General features: G+C 43.2%; 2 protein-coding genes across 2 annotated transcripts; both read left to right on the top strand.

Moving 5' to 3' along the window:
- The first annotated feature begins 22,616 nt into the window (after positions 1 to 22,616).
- LOC101753148 (aquaporin TIP2-1) lies at positions 22,617 to 23,781 on the top strand. Its single transcript, XM_004953292.3, has 2 exons — positions 22,617 to 22,836; positions 22,930 to 23,781. Exons 1-2 carry the CDS (start codon positions 22,710 to 22,712, stop codon positions 23,550 to 23,552), a joined length of 750 nt encoding a protein of 249 aa, XP_004953349.1. The 5' UTR covers positions 22,617 to 22,709; the 3' UTR covers positions 23,553 to 23,781.
- A 115-nt stretch (positions 23,782 to 23,896) lies between these two features.
- On the top strand, positions 23,897 to 25,257 carry LOC101752737 (probable aquaporin TIP5-1). Its single transcript, XM_004953291.2, has 3 exons — positions 23,897 to 24,156; positions 24,264 to 24,517; positions 24,728 to 25,257. Exons 1-3 carry the CDS (start codon positions 24,030 to 24,032, stop codon positions 25,124 to 25,126), a joined length of 780 nt encoding a protein of 259 aa, XP_004953348.1. The 5' UTR covers positions 23,897 to 24,029; the 3' UTR covers positions 25,127 to 25,257.
- The last annotated feature ends 611 nt before the right edge of the window (positions 25,258 to 25,868 follow it).

Below are 25,868 nucleotides of genomic sequence, written 5' to 3'. Positions count from 1 at the left end.
CAATCGAGTTATCCCACGTCCTCTCATCGAAAGATCGGGGACCAACCCTAACGGATTCCTATTACCTTGACAGCTTAAAAACTACTCGGCGTGCCTCCTGTTGTCTGGCTGACCTCTCTGGTTTGGGGTGGGACGCGACTTGACGTGCCTCCGTGTCTTCACTGGTCATCTAACCCGGCACCTACCGGCTGCAGTGGGTGGACGGCTCAAGCGTCCCCAATCCATGTAACATCGAGCACCTGCGACGCTTCTACCATTCGGACTTAAAAGCTATGTATTCTTTTCTCCCTTTTATTAAATAAATAAAACCCATCAAGTTCTTTTTGCGTAACTACCGCCTTATTATTTTTTCCCGAGCTGTTCCTGATGTTCGCGGGGCTGTCCGACCTGTTCAACAGCTCACTCGCTCTCAAACCTGGGGGCTTCCTCTAGGCACCGACCTCTGGGTCCCGCTTCCTTCTCCTCCCCCTATTGAGGCTACATAACTAACTCGTGTGATCGGTGTCCTAACTCGTGAAATCTAGACAACCTTGCGTTCACCCCTCCTACAAGCTCGAGATCCGCTCTTAGCAGAACACTGGTCAGGCAAGGCTAGCCGATTAGCGGCTACATGCCTTAGCTACACGTTGTCGCGCCAAAGGAGGGATAGGGCATCTTTTTCTCGGACCGCATACGATTAAGTTCATTACATCACATATTTCATCACACAGATTGATACACCGCAAGATTTATTTTACAGGTCCCGACTCGGCTGCCTCCCGTCAACCGGCCAACCTTTCTTTTTTTTGATGAAATAGGAGGGGAAAGAATTCCCTATTGGTTATATATATTACGACAATTTACAGAAAACAAGGTACAAGAAAAGCACAAGGCTTAAGAAACAAAAAAGATTAAAAAAAGATTACACAATCTGCTCTATCCATGCAGACATAGGAGCTTTCAAAGTTTCTTTTACTCGAAGTATAACTTGAGTAAAAATGAAACTGAAGTTTTGCAAACTAGTTGTTATAGATGGAGGAATGCCCTTGAAAATCCAATCATTTCTAGCTAACCAAAGACACCAACTCATAATGATTATGATCTCCATAAAGAAAGGTACTTGTAAATGAAGTTTGAAGCTTTCCAGGATATCATATGGGTCTGCAAGAAGGTCTACAAACAGTCCAGTATGGATCCAACAGTGTTGTGCAAAATAACACCCAAGCAGTAGGTGAAAGAGGGTCTCTTCAGTGCCTTGAGAGCACAGGACACAATCGTAGGAAGGGAGAATCATAGACTTCCTTCACAAAATATTCCTTGTACTAAGTTTATTTTGAGTACCATAAAAAAAAAGACTCTATGTTTATTTTGACATCTTGATTTCAAGCCAGCCGACCTCTTTGGCTCGGGGCGGGAGGCGACTCGGCGTACTTCGATGACTCGTCCTGCTCCCAGGCTCAGGGGCTGGGCGCCACAGACAACTCGGCATGCCTCCCGACACCCAGCTGACCTCTTTGGCTCAGGGTGGGAAGCGACTCGGCGTGCTTCCATGACTCGTCCGGCTCCCAGGCTCAGGGGCTAGGCGTCGACGACCACTCGGTGCACCTCCAGTTGCCCGACCGACCTCTTTGACTCGGGGTGGGAGGCGACTCGGCGTACTTTGACGACTCGTCCGGCTCCCACGCTCGGGGGCTGGGTGCCTATTTTAGGTCGGTGTGCCTCTGCGGCTCCGCCAGTCCTCGACTTTGGGGGTTGGGCACCTAATTTTGGTCGGTGTGCCTCCGTGGCTTTGTCTATCTTTGTGCTCGGGCACTTGGACTTGCTTTTGGGATCAACTTTTTCTTCTTTGACCATTAGACAGATTATCCTAATCACTTCAATGCTCGAGGGCTACTCCTATGGAGTGCGTCTTGCGACGCCCTCTGTACCCGTTGCTTCGACCTGCTGGACGCCGACTTCCATCAGTCCGGCACTCGCCTTCGCTCTGCGCTTTGGCTTTGCGCTCACTCAGATTTTTTCTTCTTTTTTTAGCACTGCGCAGCCTCTTCGTCACCATGACGCCATCGCAGCTTTAGCCGACCTCATTTCAAGCTTCATTGCGACGACCTCAAGTTACTGTTCGCCTACACATCGCTCGGGGGCTTGAGGGATATGGGTACCCTACGGGTCCCCACCAACCAGGATACTGATCGAACCTGACAAGTAGGCTTGCACGACCAGAGCATGCGGACCAAGGACATGAAGTTACTTGGAGTACACGGCAAGGCAACTAGACTGTCCAAATCTACCTGGATACTATGAGACGGTATGGTAATCCGACTTAGATTACCTTCCATGTAATACCGAGTAGGTTAGATTCAAACCGACTTGTAGCTCTTGGTTGCCAGACTATATAAGACGGCCAAGGGCGCCCCCTAAGGGTAACGAACAACGAAACATTGACTCTCATACTGAGCAATACAATCCACGTATACAGGATGTAAAGAATTACTCTCCGGAAGTCCGAACCTATCTAAAACCTCATGTTCCTTCGTATTCTTGTGATTACCACCGAGTTCTTGATTTCGTGACTATCCTCACCTAGAAATCAACCGTCTGGTTAACCTTCGGTAGACTACTGGATCCATAACTCCGACGCTACTTGCCCACCGGCTAGATCAGATCAGACGAAAGACAAACAAAGCTAGCAATGATCGGAGGTGGCAAATTCGGGTGACGAGGCCACCAGAAACGCTCGGGTGATGCCTAGGTTTTTTAAGAAAAAATAAAAGATGGACGCCTTAATCGAACCTAGACCTTGTTTAGTTCCCAATTTGGAAGTGACAAAATTGACATTTTGCCATAAATGCGCAACTGTAACGTTTCGTTTGTATTTGTGAATTATTGTCCAAATATTGACTAATTAGGCTCAAAAGATTCGTCTCGCAAAGTACAACAAAACTGTGCAATTAATTTTTGATTTCGTCTACATTTAGTACTCCATGCATTTACCGCAAGTTTGATGTAATGGGGAATCTTCTTTTTACATAGTGTCAAAGTTGAAAGTTTGGAGGGAACTAAACATGGCCTAGGAGTCTTGCAGGAAGCCCGGCTGGAATAAAACGCAGAGATTCTTTTATTCAGGAACAAGAATGCGAGTATTCTCGCCACGTCACTGTTTGGGTACAAGGTGCCCATGCGTAATCCTTCCAGTTTCCTCCACGCCGATGAGGTCTGGAAAACTCCAGAAGGTGCTCGATCGATGCGTCGCAAGCTGCTCCAGTTCGATCGATCCCTATACCCTAGCAGTTTGGCACTGCCGGTAGTGGTGGTGGTGTCGTGGTGATGAACTGCAGGACGGATGGAATCGGCATGCACACGATTCGTCACAATGACCTGATCGAAGAAAGTGGCCGACACAGCCCATGTCGAAGCATGCCTGAAAGCCCCACTCCTGCAGCTAGTCTAGCTAGCAGACGTCGTGGCTCATCAGCGCGTCGCGATCGGATTCCAGAGATCTTTGTGGGCGCGCGCAATAATCCACCCATGAAACGCCACTCGCGGCGTTTCCCTTGTCCATCTGAGTCTGACAGGCCAATCTGTCGGGTCAACAGTGTCATGATAATGCCCGTTGGTGCATGCCATGGCGTCGATCATAAACGAACCGTTAGGTTAGGTTTGTGCTCTGCCATGCAGGTCCCGATCTCCTTGCCAGGCACGTGAAACCTTGTCTGCGTAAGTACGGATTGGGTCTAGGCCTTATTTAGTTGCTAAAATTGGAGGGTCAAAATTACTGTGCTGGCACTATAGCACAATGTAGCGTTTCGTTTGTATTTGTGAATTATTGTCCAAACATTGACTAATTAGGTTTAAAAGATTCGTCTCGCAAAGTACAACAAAACTGTGCAATTATTTTTTAATTTCATCTACATTTAGTACTCCATGCATGTACCGCAAGTTTGATGTGATGGGAAATCTTTTTTTTGCATAGTGCTAAAGTTGGGAGTTGGAAGTGAAGTAAACAAGGCCCGTCCTTTCTGAAGTAGCTGAGTACAAGTACATGCGAACTTGTTTTTTTCTTTAAATCCCTGTTGGGAGCCTCGGGACTGAAAAATTAGTCCGACGTTGGGTTCCTGATTGACTATTAAATATAAGGTAATTGGAAAACTAATTGCATAATTCATGGCTAATTCATGAGTAGAATCTACTAATTCTAATTAGTTCAAGATTAGCCCATGTTTATTGTAGCACCACATGAGTTAATCATGACTAATTAGGATCGATATATTCTACTCATCAATTAACCATGACTAGTGCAATTAGTTTTGTAATTAGCTTATTTTTTCCAAACATCGGACTAATTTTTAATCCTGGGGCTCCAAACAAATCTGAAGGATATTTTTTAAAAAAACTGAAGGAAACGTGCATTTGGTTTCTCTATAAAATTTGAATGAAGTCTAAACTCTTGAGTCTAATGGACGAATTTTCCTAGCGAGGATAATGGTTGAAAATTGAAATCCAAGTATGTGCTGACTTTCAGGGGGCATCGGATTGATGAGACTGGGATAGGATCGGATATCCCACTAGGAAATTGGCTTTGATCTCATGATCCATGCATGTACCTATAGGTCTTTTGAGGCATATGCTATAATTAGCTATAGTAAAGCTTGTGTGCATGCTCTGACGTGCCTAGCATTTTTAAAAAAAGATTTGTCTATACCATGCTTGGGTGATTTGAGGCCTTCCATCACCCGAGTGATTTTAAAGATCAAATCAGCCAAATCAATGATGGAACAAAATCTGAGTGATTTGGGTCCTATTTTCACTCATGTGATCTGGACCACCAAATCACCCAAAACTTCTGGTGATCAAAATTCGAAGTGAGCAATAAGAGCTGCTCACCCAAATTTCAACCAACCAGCAGGGGAAACCAAAACAGACAACAATTTAACAAAATCAAACAGAAAATAAGTCAAAGTGATGGAGCCCCAGAAAAGTGAAATGAGGAAAACTATCAAAGAAAAAGATGAATGCAGATATGCAAAATTATTGTCAAGTAATTGGAAAAAAGGAAAGACAAAAGTAGACATAAAAACAGAAATTGAGAAACACACGGATATATAAAAAAATTGAGAAACATCAAAGAGACATATAGTACAGAATTATCCAAAAAATAGCTATAGTTTGCAAAAGTGCAAAAGTAGTTGGGTGTAATGAAACCCTCAAATGCAAAATGAGATAGCCTGCAAATGACATAGATGACAAAGATTCATTCAAAATCTATGATTTACAAATCTTCAGAAGTAGAGGGGAGTGCATAAAAAAACCATATGCAAATCATCACCGCTACCCTGTTCACCAAAGCATCACCAAGTTGGGGGTTAACCGATGCAAAATCCGAAGCCAGCACAAAGCAATTCCGAAGGAGTACTACACATTCAACAGACCCCCTCTCAAAATTGACAAGCCTCATAGTTGCAAGCCATCTGGGGAAAAAAGGATAAATTTTGTGAGATAAAAAGACATCATGCTGATGCAGACAATGAAAAAAATCAGACTTGATGCGTACAAAAACCTTAGACTCAGAACAACATTGACAGTTTGACAGTGTCAATACACCAAACTAGCAGCAAGATAATCACTGTAAAAATAATGTCAAAACACTGTATATGATCACAGGTGCATAACGCATTAGCATCAGGAGAAAAATAGCCATATAATTATAAAGCATAAAAATAGATTCATTGATATATATTATTGGTAAATACTGGACATTGTGGACTTTTTCATGGTCAGAGATGCAACTGTGAACAAAAATCTCTACATGTGACTTCACACCACATGCTTCATAAATTATTAACAGTCAGCAAAAAAGAATTAGCAGTCTGACAATATGCAGAAGAAACTGACATTTTCAACAAAACACAATGCAAAAAATCAAACTAACCATTTTTACAGTATCATATAGTAGGAAGAAACTGACATTTTCAACAGAACACAATGCAAAAAAAACAAACTAACCATTTTTACAGTATCATATAGTAGGAAGAAACTGACATTTTCAACAAAACACAATGCAAAAACCAAACTAACCATTTTTACAGTATCATATAGTAGGAAGCAAGCTAGTAGTTCTTTGATTGCATAGACCATAAGTAGAAGCTGACATTTTTGTTTAATTACAAACTGCTAGCTATGTTTTACATACTAGTTGTTTAAATGTAGAAGCAAAATATTGTTAGTATTTGTTTGATTACAGCTTCAATACAATAAATTGACAGTGAGATTATCAGAGTAAATTCAAGTAAGGGGCACTATACACAGCCAATAAAATGTGAAGCCAGGGAATTGCCACACCTGACTGAAACCAAAGAGAGGAGTACGAAATGACTTGCAACTTCAAGATGCAGCTCTTCCCATCCGAAAAGAGCAGGACATTTGCTGGGTCCTAGAAACAGTAAAGAAGAAGAAGAAAAAAGAATCCCACCGGGCAGCCCACCTAACCATTGAAGGGTCAGAAACAACTCCTAGGCAGATCGGCCAGCTCCAAAATCGAGTGATGGAGTGTCACAATGCTCAAATAATGGTTAGCTTTTCCCAAATAAAAATAATATAATATATGGACTGGTTCCAAAAGGTATTGATTCATAATGGTCAATAAATGGAGCTAGAGCACAACAGCATTAAGACAAATGGCAGATATTCAAAATAACAAACGATTCTACATATGTAAAATACTTTAAACAAATTATCAGATGCACACTAATTCAAAATAGTTCTATGGTTTCAAAAGGTACAGAAATTGGGGTAGCTAGCTAAACCCCTCATATGCAAATGTCACCATTTCAAAAATTCAGAAAAGGGCAGATTTCTTCAAAATATTTCTATGGTTTCCAAATTGATAGATGATGGGGGAGGTATTTGAACCGCACAGATGTAGCTGACAGAAATTAAAAAAAAGCTCACAAAGCTCAGACTTATTCAAATACTTTGTAGGTTTCCAAAACTACAGATTTGGGGGAGCTATTGGAACCCCACACATACAAATGGAAAATTCATTGCAGTTGTTGAATCAATGTTAAGCGTGCGCGGAGTCAATGAGTAAATGTAGTGGAACTTAAAAATGAGCAGCCAATCAGCTTTTAATCATACTCCTATAAAAAATAAGCAGCCAGTCAGCTTTTAATCATACTCCTATGACATGGATACAATAGGAGAATTGACAAAAAAGAATATAAGTCTCAAATACACAAAGCTCAGACTTATTCAAATACTTTGTAGGTTTCCAAAACTACAGATTTGGGGGAGCTATTGGAACCCCACAAATACAAATGGAAAATTCATTGCAGTCGTTGAATCAATGTTAAGCGTGCGCGCAGTCAATGAGTAAATGTAGTGGAACTTAAAAATGAGCAGCCAATCAACTTTTAATCATACTCGTATAAAAAATAAGCAGCCAGTCAGCTTTTAATCATACTCCTATGACATGGATACAATAGGAGAATTGACAAAAAAGAATATAAGTCTCAAATACATAGAAATTACATGTGACGGATATAGAAATGACACCTGAATACCTACTGTCATAACAGTAATTTTTTCATGTACTTAACCTAGGCAACTAATTTGGCATGAGGGAGAGTTTAGAATTTTCAAGATAACATCATGGGAGGAAAAAAAAGATAACTCCTTCCATAAGATCGATTCATGAAAACCATCACTCTCACTGTCATTGGCATATGAATTTTGCAGATGAAAAAAGTTCATTAACCGGAGGTGTGAAGGAGTAAATCTGACTAGCCATCGGAAACAAATTAAAGGGATCCAAATCCAAATACCCAGAAAACATCACCCATCCAACTAGCAGCAACTAATCCAAGGAGGTGGAAGGGGAGGTCCCAATCAAATCAGAAAGGGGGCACCAAACAAATCAGGCAATCAACTAACAAATTCGACTTGGGCATCGACACAATTACCCAGACCAACCCCAATCAACAACACACTACCAGCCTACTGGAATCCTTGCTCATCTAAGGACTTACTATCATAAATCAGGGATAGAAAAACAAGACAAATCACAGATCATAAAACAACAAATATCAGATAGTTTCGGATCTGATAAAAAAGAATATGAATGCAGCTAAGTAGATTGTTAAGGTTTCCTAAATATATATGTTGATTGCACAGATACTTTAGACATAATTTCTATCTAATGCAGACTACCAGATAATTAGGGTGGTTATTGAAACCCCATATATAAGCAAATTGGTTAGAAATTTCATATTCTCATTACTATATGCAGATTAATCAGATACAACAGATTTGTTTCTATAGAATGCAGATTACCGGATTAATTTGGGTAGTCAAGGAAACCCCCAAATAGAAGCAAATTGACAAATCAGAAATTTCAGATTCCCATAACTCAATGCAGATTAATCAGATTTAACAGATTTTTTTCTATGAAATGCAGATTACCAGGTTAATTTGGGTGGTCAATGAAACCCCCAAAGACATTCCTGAACACCTTCTTGGATACCGAGATAAGTCATGTTATCCCTGGTCATCTGAACATCATCCCTAACAAAGGCCTTCTCACAAAAATGACATTTCAGAAGTCAATAAGAAAAAGGAAAATGAACACAAATTAGAACATGTATCTAGCATGACAAACAAAGGATGGAACTATAAAGAATTAATTCAAACAAAAGGTAAAGAATAACCTTAAAGAATAGACTCGTATAGAGAAAAACCAGCTAAAAAATAATGCAAAAATGTCCAAAATAAACAAATGCACATATTTTTTTTGTAGTTAGTAAAATAACAAATATTTTGGGTAAGTGTGCAACCCCTCAAATACAAATCCAACCTACATATTGTTTTCTATAGTTAATAAAATAACAAATATTTTTAGGCAAGTATGCAACCCCTCAAATGCAAACCCATATTTACATAACAAAGTTATACATTTTACAGTAATTAAAGCACTGTAAATGAATCAGTTTTGTACTGTAAATGATGTAGCACGCATATTATAGATGACACGGTATGTGATATTTAAATAAATTGGGTTATCATTGAGAACAGGAACAATTTAGTGATAGCTACCTTCATCATATATTCTATCATAGTAATGGGTCATATTGTTAGTGAAAAGTATAAAGATACCTAGATAAGGAAAATACTTATATACAGAAACCATAACAATAATCACATATGCAAACAAAGCTAGCAAGATATTCGTGAGATGAAATAAAAGAGAAAAAGATCAAAATCCATAAGTATTTGCTCCATTCTTAATTTGCATAACAATTTTTCTATGAGAAAAATAACCAATTGAATCAGTAAAGATAGTACCTTGGAGATCATAGCCATCTTGCAGTCACAATACCTACAAAATTGAACAAATAATGCAGATTTAGAATTTAGATAGAAAGAACAAGAAATAGCTCTGAAAAAAGGGGAAAACTAGACATCATGTTGATAGAACTAACTGTTTTAGCAGAGAAAGTATATAGGTGATGAACATGAATAAGCATGGAAGTCAATAAGAAAAGGACCTGAAAAATTGTACAGGTCATGGCAAGAATCAAAAGAAATAAGATGATCCAATGAAGAAACTGAGTCTGCAGAGTTGTCAAAATAAAATGAATGTTTAGGTCAACATACAAAAGAAGAGAAATGAATGGAGACCATACCTCGAGTTCTCCGGCCTCTGCAGTTTCTCCTCAAGTTCTCCAGCTTGTACCAACAGCAAAAGTATCAGATGTAGAGATGTGAAAGTGAAGAAGCAATGAAGACAGCAGAGGGAGGAGGAGGTAGAAATACAGATGGAGGCAATAAAGTAGCCCGTCAATAGAGGAGGTAGAGAGGTTTATCGGGTTTCACACCAACGAAAGCGAAAAGTAGAAAGAAAAATAAAAACCAAACTTGGCTACCGAAAAGAAGGACGAGAATTGAAAAGCATATTAGGGATAAAGAGGATGAGAAGATTAGAAGGAGAAGAAGCCAATGTGCGGACAAAAAGAAGGAGATGGAAATAGTCTTCAATGCAAAGAAAGAAGAATTAAAGAGGCAAGCAGATAATTACTTGTTCTGTATGTCTTGTTCTTGTCTCCCTGGTAGAAAAATTTTACTTCTCAAACTTTGATCTCACAAATGGTAAGCAAAAAAGTATCTCAACTATCTCAAGTGCAATTAAATGACACTATGGTTAGCTCATAGAGATTTAGAAGATAAAATAATCATTATGAGACTATAGAGTTTGGCATGACCCCTTTATAGAAAAGGTACAGATGCAAAGGATTAATATATATGATATAAAACTTTTGTATGAAAATAGTTATTCACACACACACATATATATAGAAAGAGAGATCTCCAATACCTTTTTTATTGCTCATGAATATGCAGTACATATAAACTGTCAGTTAGATATACCTTTTGTAAAATATGTTAGGAAGAATATAGACAAAGCAGTGGCTTGTTGGAATCAAATAGAAGAATCAATATGAATTACCAAAGCAAAGGAAAGTCAGACATGTATCAGATAGTACATGTAGATATTTATATGTAAGATTCATCTAACTAAAAGTTTAAAATGTACCTGTATGAGTTGCCTCTGGAAATTTTTGTAAAGCTACAGATCCCAAGGCAAGAAACATCATTAATTATTGAACAATCAAGAGGAGAGTTTGGAGAACCTATCCAAGTGATTTATTTTGCTTACAACTAAAATTAAGTCCAAAATAATACAAAAGACTCATAATATGAAATATTAATGTATGAACATAAGTTACATATGCATATTGCAGAAATTACAGCAAGTTTGACACTGTAAAAGACATAGAACCTAGTTGTACATCAATTTAATGAACTGTGTTTATGGATCTTGCTAAATTTTGAAGAGGCAGGAACACAGTACAAAAGTAAAACTACATGGAGCAATACAGAATCAACAGCTACCAACACATCATGAAGGAGATGCATATGTGTATCAACAAGCACATGTAATACACCTTCCCAAATAAAATTTTTAACACTAATTCATACTAATTTTTTTGAAAATGATGCATTTCAATACATAGGGGGATGATCTTACAAATTGATGGGCATGCTAAAACACAGATTCCACATGAGTATCTTAACATATTAGTTAACAGTAAACATGTATATATTGGTGATTGAGAATAAAAGGAAAACATGATGATCCTAAATTACTGATTGAATTGCATTCAACTTGCGGGGTGCATACACTGTGTTGTTAATGGAACAAATAAGAAATTCACAGAAGAAGGAGACGTATTTGGAAGTTCCTGATGGAGCTAATTTTGAAATGGTAAAGCGAATGGTTCATGGTCAAACGATAGTATACAAATGTTTTCATAATAATTTTAAAAATAAGTTCTTCAGAATTGAACAGAATGAACCAACAACTATATCACTAGATTTATAATCAACAAGTTTGGCTTCCCACTTAGAAAAGTTATTAGGAACAAAGCACTTGTCGAATAGAAAGATAGAATCAAGTCCATATTTTTCAATGACCTTCCTCTGATTAGGAGTCAATTTGTTGATGACCTTAGAGAATGCAGTAACAGAAAAACAAGTGAAGGCATATCTTGATTTCTTGACAGACTTTTGCTTGTTGATCTACTATCGAGAAGAATGAACTAAATTAGGATCTAAATGTGTCAAATAATATAAGTGACATGTAAGGATGGAAATTATGTTAATGCTACATACCTCATTGGTCAATCTCCTCTTCATTTTATTTTTCAACAGCTTGATTTTCTTGTACTGACGATTTTGATAGCGGCATGGATATATTACACCAGCATGAATATATTGCATAGCCACATAATCAATTGGTCAACAATTGCTATGAAAGAATGTAATCACCATGAAGATAAATAGGAACAATAGAAAAACATGTAGTAAACCAAAGATACATTGATGAACTAGTAATGTTAAAAAAATAACAATAGACAACTTACATCAGTATGGTTACATTCATCACCAGAATCATGGCCACCATATATCTCAATATCTTCAGCTTTAGAAAAGGTTTCTTCAAACATATGGGTATCAACATCTTCGTCAAATTCACTATGGATAAAATCACCTATATCTCTATGTCTCTTACGAGCTATCTGTCGGGGATAGATCCTCAGTACCCGTGACGAAGGAAGAAGACGGTATCCTACTAGGATTCCTCTGTAATCCTACTACGACTCGTACCATGTAATGCTACTAGGACTCCTTCTTGTAACAAACTAGTTATCCTATCTCCTGAAGTATATAAATGAGGGCAGGGGTACCTAGAGGAAGAGAACCCTCATAACCACCAAGAGGTTCAACATCAAACAACACCCAAGCGCAGGGTGCAATATACAACACCCCAAACAAGACATAGGGTATTACGCTACTATGGTGGCCCGAACCTGTATAAATCCATGTCTTGTGTCCTCGCTTCTACCTTCGAGTTCCAGGTCCAACAATCCCCCACCCACTTGGTAGGTTGTTGGGTATGAAACACCAACACTATCTGAATAACAGAACATAATTAAGCATCTAATCAGCTATACTACACGGTAGCAACAATTCATACACAACATTGCAACCTAGGATGTAAATTTAGAAAAAAATACTAGTATATAACACATGAATTTTTAATGCTCCACTACTCAGATCAGGAGGAACATAGGATAAGGAATCCAAATGGAATATACCACATACAACAAATACATTAGATCAATACAATGAGGAATACCACTTAATCGTCAGCAACTCACTGCCTAACAGAACTGTGAAATCACTTATCAGGATAGAGGCAAGCAGAGCAAAACAAGAGTTCAACTATGAAATTGAGATCAAAATGGTGAGAGTTGGATTGGCAACAGGGGACAACGAAACAAGCAATCATACTAAGGACAGGCATGGGATTCATAATTCCAAAAGCTCAACGATAAGGGGAACAAAATCATCAACCTCAGACAACTTGAATCCTCTATGGGAACATAACCCAGAAAACAAACCCTAGAATGAAATTCTAGCAGAGATTTAAAATAGAGTACAACACAGGAAGCAATCATACTAAGGATAGGCAGGGGATTAGTATTTCCACATAATTAACCTAAAATCGAGGGCAAAATGAACCAAATTGGGTGGATAACAGAGTGGGAAATCAAAATTAATCAACACACATCAACAAATCAGCGATTCATCCAAATCTCACATAAAATAAAACAAGAGGATCAATTGAGAGCAAGCAAAGGGGCCGAATCGCCTCACCTCGAGGGCTCGCCTAGTAAGCGCAAGAGCAAACAGAAATGGAAGATGGGGAAGCAGAGAAATGAGATGTTGTCAGCAGAATAGACAACGGGAAGAAATAAAAGGGTGTGGTTCCCAAAATGAAACAGGATACGCTACCATGTGAAGGAACATAGAACTGAACGCAATCGAGAAACATTAATTATATAAAAAGCTTACACCTTAACTCCATATAAATGACAGTATAATCACCATAGTTAAGATTAGTAATGACTAACGATGAACCATAATCATATTATATTACTAACTAAATGAGATGTCTTCATTTTCTCATTGTTGCCAAGTAGCCTCTGTGCATATTAGCTTGTTCTCTTTAGACAAGTGCCGAGTTCTTATCATTAAAGAGTAAAGACCAATCTCTACGACTCACCCCAAAGACACAGATGCATCTAGATATAGATGCGCAAATGAGAGTAACAAAGGATCATACTGACTCAAAATAATCTATGGACTCCAAAATTTCTGATATTATAGGACCTAGTGAAACAACACAAATGCAAATGCCAAATTAAAAATCTAAAATAATGGCCCAAAATATGTCATTATCATCACTGGAAGAGGAATGGTGAGAGCAAATTTACTGAAATGGGACATTAAGATTGAAATAATAAAATTAATGTTACATTAAAAATAGATGTTGATAAAACACATAGAAGTAGACACTGGATAAAGCGTTAGATGTGAACCTAGATAAGGACATGAGCAACACCTCCTGACTACTAATAAGTTGCCAATGCTGGACTGAAACATGACATGAACCTGCAAGTAACAGTCCATTTATGGACACACAAGTATGGAACCCAAATACAATATAACCGGATAAGATACTATGAAAGTGAAGATACAGAAACATAACAAGAAGAAATGTCCATCTTCCAGCCCTCCTTTGTTCTAAAGTTTATGTAGTCGATGCAAGTGATATTATAAAGGTATACCATTCTCACTTCCTATTTTTTCTTTCAATGAGATTGCCAATCTACAATCGTATCTTCCTGAGCTATAGTAGTTTTCTGCTACAAAGATATATCAATTTGTGAAATTGGAGAATTGAATACTAGAAATCAAATTGACGTGTACATTAAAGCAGGCAACACAATAGTACGCATAACAATTATAGAAGAAATCCATGCACATCCAACTGAATAAGATCAAATTGGAAACCAATCCTGACTAATGCAACTACAACACAAAAGAATTATGCAGCATACAAACTATCGAGGCAACTGAGAACAGTTGGAGTGCACGCAAAATCAGAGGTCCCCGATATCTCCATACCTCTCAGATGGCCCTGTGCGAGCTGCTAGGTTTCTCAGTCGCTACTGCCACAACGTCGTCAATCCGGTGAAGGTGCACGGGGCCTGCGGCAGTGTGTAATGGCCTTAGGGACAAGGGACAGGAAGCTCACCGCCGCTAGAGATCGGCACCGCAATGGCGGAGGAGGAGGGAGGAGAAATGGGTTAGAAGACACGTTCAACATATCCAACAAATCATTCATATGCAAATAAATATCCAACAAACTTATCACTATTCAACAGAGAAACGAGAAGGAAGAATTGGAACATATCACATAATCGCCCCACCTGGACAAGCTCGGGGAAGACGATGCCAAAATGGTGGATTGGTAGGCGGAGACGTCAAGCTTGGGAGGAGGAGAATGGCGAGCGGAGACAATGACCTTAATTCAAAAAATCCGGGTGCCGACAAGCGGGGCCCGCATGCCAACAGAAAAAAGAAAAACGACTCAAATCATCGGACAACGCACAAGCTATTAGAAGAACAGATTGGACGGATACCAAATTGAGTGACAAATAGGTCCAAATCACTTAGGTGAGCTTTAGTTTTTTCTTACTATTAAGACTAGGGAAAAGGTGCTCTTTACGTTATTAGGATGGAAAGATGAGGCTGATGCATGCACTAGAGAGCATCTGGTCACCATACCGCGCCATCATGCGTTGACCCTACCATGTTTACGACGATCCAGGTTCTTTGCAGATTTAATCACCTAACCGTGTGTCCTTTCGTCATCGATTGTCTCAGTCTTTCAGATCCACCCTTTGCTGGTCCCGTTCGAATTGCACGAGAGTCGAAAGTTGGGAATGCGAGTATAAATAATATCTCTGCGTGGCGCCGGCCGTGTGCATCCTCCGATCTTGTCCCGCGACGCGGTCTCCCGGGTGGCCGGCCGCCGTGGTTCCCGCCGCAACACGCACGCGCGAGTAGCGAGCACCCCGCACCAAAGCATCGTTTGTTACCATTCTTCATTCGTAGGCAACGACGCTCCTCTCGTGCACTATTCGGAGATTTCGGAATAAAGCAACAGGCCAAGAACGCATGCGAGTAATTTTTTTTCAGATTTAACAACTGAGGATGAGATTTGCAGCCTGTAGAGTCTCTAAACCGCGACGTCTCTCAATCGAACGAACGAACGGAGTAGTAGTGTACTCTTGTATCAAAATATACGTTGTTATTGATTTTTTCGTACAGTGTTTGACCATTCATCTTATTTCAAAATTTATTGTAAATGTAAAAAAAGAATAAATCATATTTAATTAAAATATTATAATAGTAAAGTAAACCACGAATAAAATCAATGGTACTTACATAATTTCAATGGTCAAAGTTGTAACAAAAATTAACAACGACAATATTTTGATACTTGAGCATGACGCGTATGGCGTTCGCGTCTGGTCGTCCAATGACAGCTGGCTACTAGAACTCTCCAGGTCCATCCGTTCCTCGCAGACAGGGTCAAACGGCCGGATGCCCGGATGCATTCATGCATGCATATGCATGGTTGACGGTTCATGCATGTGCGCGCAAGCATGCATACATGCACCTCAGGGAAAATTGCACAAGTGCGCAACTGAACAATCACTGGGCCTTCTCATCTCTGCAGACTGCGGCGTGTCAATGCCCTTGCAGAGCGTGCAAAAAGGTCACTTGCACATGCAGGGCATGGCCATCAAGTTTCGTCAGTGGTGTGCTTCAGAGGTCAGTGGAGATGGATAAAGTTTAACGAGCGGCAAAGTTTAGCTCTTCTAAAATTTTGAACATTTTCGTTTGAAGACATAGCTAATAAATAATGAATAGAATTAAAGTTCGTGAAAAGTCACTTCTACCTTTTTATTTCCTCACCTCCTCCTTTTCTCACTCCCATTTTTATCTTTTCACAGATCATTAGCACCCATTAGCTCCCCGCTAGCTAATACTTTTGCACTTTTCGAAGGTGCGCTAAAGTTTAGCCCTCCCATTAGCCCTCCCGTTTGAATGCTAAACTTTAGCACTTTTTTCCTATTAGCCATGAGATCAAACATACCCTAAACTGACGTCCTAAACTGGTGGATACATCAACCAGATAGCAGGTTCAGCATGTGTTGGGGATCGCCAAAGTACTAAACACCCTCTAGCGCCGTTCGTGGATAAAAACTCGCTAACCTCGCAGGTTCTTATAGGAACTATTTTGGTAGCAAAACTCGTACCCTCGCATCTTCTTTGTTACTGAAGAGACTCGAACTGAAAACTGATGACAAAACTTCAACTAAGCTAACCCTTGAGTGTTTGGAGTTGATCCGAACGCTGAGCTTTTACCTTTTTACTCTTTACTCAGGAACAGGACTCTGAGGAAGACTTCATGAGGTTATGAGTTCTTAGCGAAGCTTAGCAAACCAGATAACACGAGATTGGACAACTATCTCGGATCGGGGACGAAGACACGAGGCTAGAGAATTGGCCTGACGTGAAGGCGAAGTCTCGAGGTCAGAAGGATAGAAGTGTGAGAAACGTAACCACATGAAGGAATCCAATTTGTACACGTTAACACCAATGACTTTTATGTACGACATAGTGTTTGGAGTTGATCCGAACGCTGAGCTTTTACCTTTTTACTCTTTACTCAGGAACAGGACTCGGAGGAAGAGTTCACGAGGTTATGAGTTCTTAGCGAAGCTTAGCAAACCAGATAACACGAGATTGGACAACTATCTCGGATCAGGGATGAAGACACGAGGCTAGAGGATTGGCCTGACGTGAAGGCGAAGTCTCGAGGTTAGAAGGATAGAAGCGTGAGAAACGTAACCACGTGAAGGAATCCAATTTGTATACGTTAACACCAATGACTTTTATGTACGGCATAGTGTTTGGAGTTGATCCGAACGCTGAGCTTTTACCTTTTTACTCTTTATTCAGGAACAGGACTCGGAGGAAGACTTCACAAGGTTATGAGTTGTTAGCGAAGCTTAGCAAAGCAAATAACACGAGATTGGACAACTATCTCAGATCGGGGACGAAGACATGAGGCTAGAGGATTGGCCTGGCGTGAAGGCAAAGTCTCGAGGTTAGAAGGATAGAAGCGTGAGAAACGTAACCACGTGAAGGAATCCAATTTGTACATGTTAACACCAATGACTTTTATGTACAGCATATTCTAGGAATGTAGTGGTTGAGGAATGATATTTTCAGACTATAAAAGTGAAAGCCTACCCCATTGTAAAGAGGGACCCATCATTTTTCTATTTTTCAAGTGTAATTGTCTTTTATTCACAGATATGTTCGGTGTCAAGTTCTACCAACTGCCTGCGAGATTTAAAAGGGATGGCCGAGATGGGTGGACTGGATTTGGGAGCACGATAACGATATTCAATAAAGCGATTAATCTGTACTACCACTAGCAGTTGTGTTCTTCTTCTTGCAAATTCCAGTTTCTTTTTTTTAGAAACTGTTGTCTTTTGCTGCTGATGGAAAAGTTGAAGCTCCCGTTGAAACTGGTACAGATGGAGTACGAACAGGCCTTTTGAACGATTGGATCAGAATTTATTTAATACAGTGGGCCGCAATTTGCAAATGCTTACGAACTCAGTCCGACCGCACGGTTCAGATGGTCTCTTGCCCAGGAGTAGCTAACTGGTCTGATTAAAACAGCCGCCTCCAGCCCAATACTACTCCGTAGTTCCCAAAGTTAAATTTAGGCCTGTAAGCAAGGTCGTATTAGATAAACCAAAATTCAGCCCAATATGCTTCCTCTTCCTCCAGCCCAATACTAGTTCCTACCGTAAGTCCGTTACCACCAATTCGCGCCGCCGTCGCCCTCCTCTTGTGTGCGCCGCAGCCGGCCTCGATCGGTCCCGAATTCCGATCTTCCGTCTCCGTCCTCCGTAACCGGCAGTCCGGCACCCACCTCCCCGCAGTTGTGGCCGTCGAGGACGAGGAGGGGTACCTCCACCTTGCCGAAGATCCGCACAGGGTCATCACGTGAGCTATGCAGCCTTGAGCGGCGACCGTCGCTCGGACGGCTGTGATTCCGGCGAACTTCCAAGCCGCCTCCCTGCCACCAGAGATGAGATCTGCGTCTGCGGTCAGGTTAGATTAGGAATGCGCTGACTTCGCTGCCGCCGCCTGCCGCGACCATCCGCCCGGCGGCTCGTGCCGAGCGCCGTTGTCCGAAGCCTCCTCAACTCTGCAAGCCTGCAACCTCGATCTCGTCGGGGGCGTGGTGGAGGGAAGCTCAGCTGCCGCCGGCATATCACACACAGCGATGCGTGGCGGATGCTTCAATACTGTTGGCGTTAAGCACCTGCCCTTTCATTTAGAGTTTCATTTGTATTTATGACAACATCTGTACAATGCAGGAATTTTCAGACACGCATGACGAATTTTGCTGCCCGTACTGATCACGGGTGAAGGCTAGCAAGTCAAATAAAGCTATATATCACATTAGCTTCCTTCTAGCGTATGATTCCCATGTGGACTCCTTTGGTCAACATTATTGCTGACTTCCTTCAATCTGATTGATTTTCTAACTGCGTCATGGTTTCACCTTTCACTAGTAGAGAAACGACTTTCCATCCGCCCCCTTTTGTCCCGGTTTAAAGTTGGCCCGGGATAAAAGGTTCACCAACCGGGACTAAAACTCAGTCACTGGTGGGAGGCTCACCAACCGGAACCTTTTATCCCGGTTGCAAAGGCTAATGGGAAAAAAAAGACTCTGAGAGGCCTTTTATCCCGGTTTGAAACACCAACGGGGATAAAAGGGGGTCATTTATCCCGGTTGGTGTTTCCAACCGGGATAAAAGGGTCCCCCACGAGTTAATACAAAAGGATAGTATCCCCTACATAGTCAGATGTGGTGTGTAGGTGGGATGGCAAGGAAGCTACGCGCGAGGCTGGAGGTTGTGGGTTCGAATCCCACGAACCGCGCACGCGCATATTTCGCGTGAAAAATCGCGTGACTTGTGGTTTGCGGCGTGCGCGTGTGGGGGGCCTGCCTGGGAGCTTGGGAATTTTTTTTTTTTTTTGGCGCTCTCGATCCTTTTATCCCGGTTGGTGTTACCAACCGGGATAAAAGGGGGTCTTTTGTCCCGGTTGAGTGACCCGGGATAAAAGACCCCCCCTTTTGTCTCGGTTGGTTTATCCCGGATGCATTTTCGGGATAAAAGCACCCTACCAACCGGGATTAAAGCTCACTTCTCTACCAGTGTTTCCCGTGCAAGGCAAGTTTTAACTAGGAAAAAGAAAATGTCTCAGGAACTTTTGTGTACCTAGAAGTTAGATATTGATGTTATTCCCTTGGGTCACAAATACCTATGTTCTGGACAAGGTTTTTGGTCAATTCCTTTTGAACGTTGGCTATCATCGGTGAGTATCAAAATCTTTAGTCTGGAGGCACGAAAAACTATTTGTGGACTGTTTTCAAAATACTTTCATGGTATCGTAAACCTATTGAATTTTAGAAATATAATATGATTCAGAATAGTAGCCAAAGGTATATCCACGTGTTTGAAACCTAATGCATTTCTTTACAAGATGAGCATGTTTGCTTGAGCCGCAACTTTTGAGCTTTTCTGAAAAGCTGCTGCTAGCTTTTTGTTTCGGAAAAGCTACCAGTAGCTTGTGTATAGCTTTCTGAACTGAAAAAGCTACGAAAAACTCATAAAACTGAGCTTTTCAGCTTTCCATATAAACTCAGCTTTTCGGAAGCTATGCGAGAATATCGTTGTTTGTTTAAGCTTCTGACTTTTCACGCTGAGAAACTGCCAGGAAGCTCAAACAAACACAGCCTATACAGTGATTCTGTACCAATCAAACCACTCACAACTCACCAATGTACCCGTTTATTTTCCAAATCAAGAGCCTGTTCGCTTCAGCTTATAAGCTGGCTGAAAAGCTGAAACGGCTGATTTGTTGTGAGAGAAAAACACTGTTTGGTGGCTGATAAGCCGGCTGAATAAGCTGAAGCGAACAGGCCGCAACCATTGCTGTGGGGCTTGTGGGTTATGACTTATGAGTATGAGCAGTATTTTCCCCCCTGGAATGCAAGTGGCAGATAGCTTCTGAGATCTACCATGCACCCTGGTAAAGCTCCTACCATTTTATTTGCAATAGTAGATGCATATAATTGATGGACACAGAGTTCTGAACCGTGAGATTCTCTTTAACTTCAGAGTTCTGTCACTATGTTAACGTGGATCTGGAGTTTTGCAGGAACTGTGAAGAAGGAACCGTACCTAAAACTAAAAGTCTCACGAAGACCAAATGGGCAAGCCAGACAGTCAGAGAGACAGGGCTTCTTCGGCCAACTGGACAAGGGATGTGCCATCATGTGCTGAGAGATTACCAAATCCGCAATTTGCAGACGTGCCTTCTCAATCAGTTTGCACAAAGCGATAAGGTAAACAACCATTGGAGCATTGTTAACAGCAGCCTAGCATGGCAGGATGCGTCATCTGAATAATGCGGAGGGCAGGACAGTAGGACAGGACACCTAATCCCTGCAAATTCTAGTGGCTCTGGGACACTGATCATGGCCCAAAAGTGCTAACCACTGCATTACTAAAACGTGTGGGTGTTGCGAGTTCCAAGTTGGCTGTTGTCATGGAATGGTATGAAAATGCAAAAGATTCTCGCTGTTTTGTTGAGAGTTAGTAAATTGGGATGACTTCGGCATGACAACAGCACAAACCTTACATATTTGGTAAGACTTGCAACAAAAATCAAAAGAATGCTAGTAGATACCAACAAAAAGGAAAAACAGAGCTAGCATGAACACTTCTTTGATCACAGTTGATCAAAGGTGTATGGCCCTCAGACAAAGCTGTTGATGATGGTCAAACACTTTTGCTACCGAATATCGCAGTTGTCCTTTGGTACATTCACAAGTTTGATCTTATCATCACCATCAGAAGTTCAGAAAGTCTCGATGAAAACAAATGGAAATGAATACTGCTTACTTAGCTCAAATTCATATTCCGTTGTTACAGGATACTTAAAAAAGGTACCAAAGGCTGTTCCTAATCATACGCTGAAGTCGTTGCCACCAATGGCAGCTGTACTGTCATATTGTCGTGGTTTTTCAATTGCTGTACCTGATGCAAACGTAATGGGTTTACTAATCTTGCACCCGCCGACTTCAAAATGAAGAGTGCTAATTTGGTCCACGTCACCATCACCGGTTCGAACTGTCTAGAATGGCAGGCAAAGATGATTGGACAGGCATGCAGGGAAAAAGAGCACCGATGACGATCTATGCGAGTTCCCACCATTGCGAGCAATGATTATCAGCCACACGACTTACTCTTCAGAGCTAACCACTGCCATGCAGAGAAAAAGTGAAGCATATTGTCAGGATCTACAACGAAGTGAAACAATCAGGCATGCTAAAGTGCTGAAACTTTACTGATCTCTCATGTTGGACAACAAAGAATACGGGAATACATCAGCAACGCAACTCTTGAGCTTTGCTTGCTGAATGACCAGCTAGAATTTCCAAGCATTTACAGGAACATGACTTTAAGTTTCAGAAAAACAAATACAAGGCCACTAAGGGCATGTTCACTTCAGCTTATAAGCCGGCTGAAAAGCTGAAACGGCTGATTTGTTGTGAGAGGAAAACACTGTTTGGTGGCTGATAAGCCGGCTGAATAAGCTGAAGCGAACAGGCTGTAAATAAGCGTGGGGATAACATATCCTCCAGATGACAGGCAATCTGCAACTTGCAGCCATTCAAATGTACGATTAACAAAATATTTAAGCGCTACATGAGATAATATATCCTCCAATTAGGGCCTTTAGTATTGTCATTAGCTCATAACCATGGTGCATCCTCACATGGACGCTGCATAAGAAGTTCATAATAGCAACAGACATATGAACAAAGCATGGTGCGCCTGCCCGGCCGGACTAGCTAGTACTACCAATCATGGAATAAGCTAGTACCCTAAATGAAATTAAAATGGTTTTTAGCGATTATCCACGCCGTCCAGAATACTCTAATCCACAAGTTGAGGCCGCCCATGAAGCCGCGAGAGGGCGACGCCATGTGTATAAAAGGGGCCTAAGCTGAGTGGACTTGCTGCATCAGATTAGTAAGCAATCTCAAGCGCAGAGAGCCAAAGCTTTCGGTGTAGCTCGAAGAGCAAAGCGAAGGCAAGATGGTGAAGCTCGCGTTCGGAAGCGTCGGCGACTCCTTCAGCACCACCTCCATCAAGGCCTACGTGGCCGAGTTCATCGCCACCCTCCTCTTCGTCTTCGCCGGCGTCGGTTCCGCCATCGCCTACGGTGAGTTCTGCTGTTCCGTCGATCTCGAGGCGTATCGTACACTTTGACTCCGCGTGCTGATCGATCGATTACTTGCCGTGCGTGTACGTGCAGGGCAACTGAGCCATGGCGGCGCGCTCGATGCTTCCGGCCTGGTGGCGATCGCGATCGCCCACGCATTGGCCCTCTTCGTCGGCGTCTCCGTCGCCGCCAACATCTCCGGCGGTCACCTCAACCCCGCCGTGACCTTCGGCCTCGCCGTCGGCGGCCACATCACCATCCTCACCGGCCTCTTCTACTGGGTCGCCCAGCTGCTCGGCGCCTCCGTGGCCTGCCTGCTCCTCAAGTTCGTGACCCACGGCAAGGCCATCCCGACCCACGGCGTCGCCGGCATCAGCGAGCTGGAGGGCGTGGTGTTCGAGATCATCATCACCTTCGCGCTCGTGTACACCGTGTACGCCACCGCCGCCGACCCCAAGAAGGGCTCCCTCGGCACCATCGCCCCCATCGCCATCGGCTTCATCGTCGGTGCCAACATCCTTGCCGCCGGCCCCTTCAGCGGCGGCTCCATGAACCCCGCCCGCTCCTTCGGCCCCGCCGTCGCCGCCGGCAACTTCGCCGGCAACTGGGTCTACTGGGTCGGCCCGCTCATCGGCGGTGGCCTCGCCGGCCTCATCTACGGCGACGTCTTCATCGGCGGCAACTACCAGCAGGTCGCCGACCAGGACTACGCCTAAGTCCGATGGATTGAACCGATCGATCGAGTGCAGCGTTTCAATCTTCGTCGTCGTTTGCTTTGCTCTTCGACACGTGACATGGTCACGAATTTGTATTTACAAATGATGTGCCATTCATGGTTCTTGTGTTCATTTCCCTCCTTTTTTTTTTGTTAAATCGATGTAAAGATCTCATCCGATCTGCGGTTCTCGTCTTTCAAGGAAAAAAAAGTGTGTTTTACTTTTTAAATTTCGTTTACGCGTGGATCTCTGGTTCATTTTCAGTTTTCAGCCACGTCCGGCTCCAAATTGTGACGGTTGCAATCGAATTGTGTCGGAACGGAACGATGCTAGCAACCGCTGGTAACTACCGCGCAAACTTCCATTTCTTCGGCCTTTTAAAGGGAGACACTGGCCTGCCAGTTTCTCTCTGAAACTCCTGAATCGCACACGAACAGGACGAAGAAAACCACCGAGACTAGTTTGCAAGTTGCAACCATGGCGTCCTGCGTGGTGGGTTGCTTGCAGCAGTGCTTCTCGCCGTCGGCGCTCCGGTCGTACCTCGCCGAGTTCATCTCCACCTTCCTCTTCGTCTTCGCCACCGCCGGCTCCGCCATCTCTGCCCGTACGTCCGTCGAACGCCCTACTCCGTCCACGAAGCTTTAGTTACACAACTGCTCGTCCTTGCAGTTCACGGCCAAACTCATCGCGCGTTTCTTATGCGTCCTGCAGGTATGCTCACGCCGGACTCGACATCGTCCGACGCCTCGTCCCTGGTGGCCACCGCCGTTGCCCAGGCGTTCGCGCTCTTCGTCGCGGTGTTCATCGCGGCCGACGCGTCCGGCGGCCACGCCAACCCCGCCGTCACGTTCGCCTTCGCCATCTGCGGCCACATTGCCGTCCTGCCCGCCGTTCTCTACTGCGCCGCGCAGTTGCTCGGCGCCACCTTCGCCTGCCTCGTCGTCCACATTCTCTCCGCCGGCCAGGTACCGACTACCGAGATCCGTGACCACTCAATCGTCTGTCACATCAGCACAGCGTTCACTTCTCTCGCGAACGAATCTGAGTATCTGACGTATCTTTGAGCATTCTGTGTGGCCTGTCACATCAGCACAGCGTTCACTTCTCTCGCGAACGAATCTGAGTATATGACGTATCTTTGAGCATTCTGTGTGGCCGAACATCTACGCGTGCAGGCCGTGCCGACGACGAGGATCGCCGTGGACATGACGGGGTTCGGCGCGTCGGTCTTGGAGGCGGCGGCGACGTTCATGGTGGTGTACACGGTGCACGCGGCGTGCGACCCCCGCCGGGTCAGGGCGGGCGGCGGGAGGTCCGCCGCGGAGACGGCGACGGGGTCGCTGGCGATAGGGCTGGTGACGGGGGCGTGCGCGCTGGCCACGGGCTCGCTCACCGGCGCGTCCATGAACCCCGCGCGCTCCTTCGGGCCGGCGGTCGTCAGCGGCGACTTCAGGAACCAGGCCGTGTACTGGGCCGGCCCGATGGTCGGCGCGGCCCTTGCGGCGATCGTGCACCAGCACGTGATGTACCCGGCCTCGTTGCGGCCCGGGAGCGTCGAGACGGTGGTTGTGTAACAGCACAGGCCCAGTTGCTTTCGTCAGGTAGGAAGGAAGTTGTCTGTCAGTAGGCAGGCCTAGGCCTTTGGGCCCGTTACGTTTAACGTAGTGGCATGTTGGAAAATTTCATCTGTAGTTCTGTATTTGAAGTCGGGAACAGTAGTTGTTGTGATATTGTGACGTTAGTTGCGACGTTATGAGTTTGTGACCACCATGTCTTGAATCTCGCTCAGCACATTGCCGTGAAAAGTCTATTCCTTCCTTGCGACAATCTGCTAGTACGACGTACCGAGAGTCCGAGACTCATCCTATCATGATTCAAAGTATTTCTGATTTCTGAAGTTCTCTCAGCACAAACAGCAGCACTAACTGTTCAAATTTTACTCCTGGATCTCCCTTTAGTTCTCCCAGCTTTGCCGGAGCCGGTGGTGTGCCACAACACAGACGCGTGGTAAATTTCACCAGATGTCCACCGGTCCGCCCCCCTCGTCTTGACTCGTGTCCGTTTGCTCCGACAAGCTCGGCGTGAATCCACCGATACGACGAATAAACTAGCACGGAATATTCACTGGCAGGCTCACGAGTCCGAGGAGTCCTCATCCAGCCATCCCCTGGGCGTTTTTCTTTATGCAGCGACGCCGACAAACCCCGACGCGCCTGTCTCCCGTGCGCCCTCCCACACCGCCGGTGCAGCGTACGCGGGCGGCAACAATGGCCACTCCACAAGCAACACTGTCTACGTGTCGCTCGATCCGCGCCG

The sequence above is a fragment of the Setaria italica genome, chromosome I (assembly GCF_000263155.2).
Source record: "Setaria italica strain Yugu1 chromosome I, Setaria_italica_v2.0, whole genome shotgun sequence".
Lineage (NCBI taxonomy): Eukaryota > Viridiplantae > Streptophyta > Magnoliopsida > Poales > Poaceae > Setaria > Setaria italica.
The sequence above is the reverse complement of the archived record's forward strand: the minus strand, read 5'-3'. Positions and strand labels throughout refer to the sequence as shown.

What these genes read in the sequence shown, in the direction of transcription:
- LOC101753148 (XM_004953292.3), top strand. Translation starts at nt 22,710, where the DNA reads ATGGTGAAGCTCGCGTTCGGAAGCGTCGGCGACTCCTTCAGCACCACC. An exon ending in CGGTTCCGCCATCGCCTACG is followed by an intron (nt 22,837 to 22,929) that starts GTGAGTTCTGCT and finishes GTGTACGTGCAG; the next exon opens with GGCAACTGAGCCATGGCGGC.
- LOC101752737 (XM_004953291.2), top strand. Translation starts at nt 24,030, where the DNA reads ATGGCGTCCTGCGTGGTGGGTTGCTTGCAGCAGTGCTTCTCGCCGTCG. An exon ending in CGGCTCCGCCATCTCTGCCC is followed by an intron (nt 24,157 to 24,263) that starts GTACGTCCGTCG and finishes TGCGTCCTGCAG; the next exon opens with GTATGCTCACGCCGGACTCG. An exon ending in ACATTCTCTCCGCCGGCCAG is followed by an intron (nt 24,518 to 24,727) that starts GTACCGACTACC and finishes CTACGCGTGCAG; the next exon opens with GCCGTGCCGACGACGAGGAT.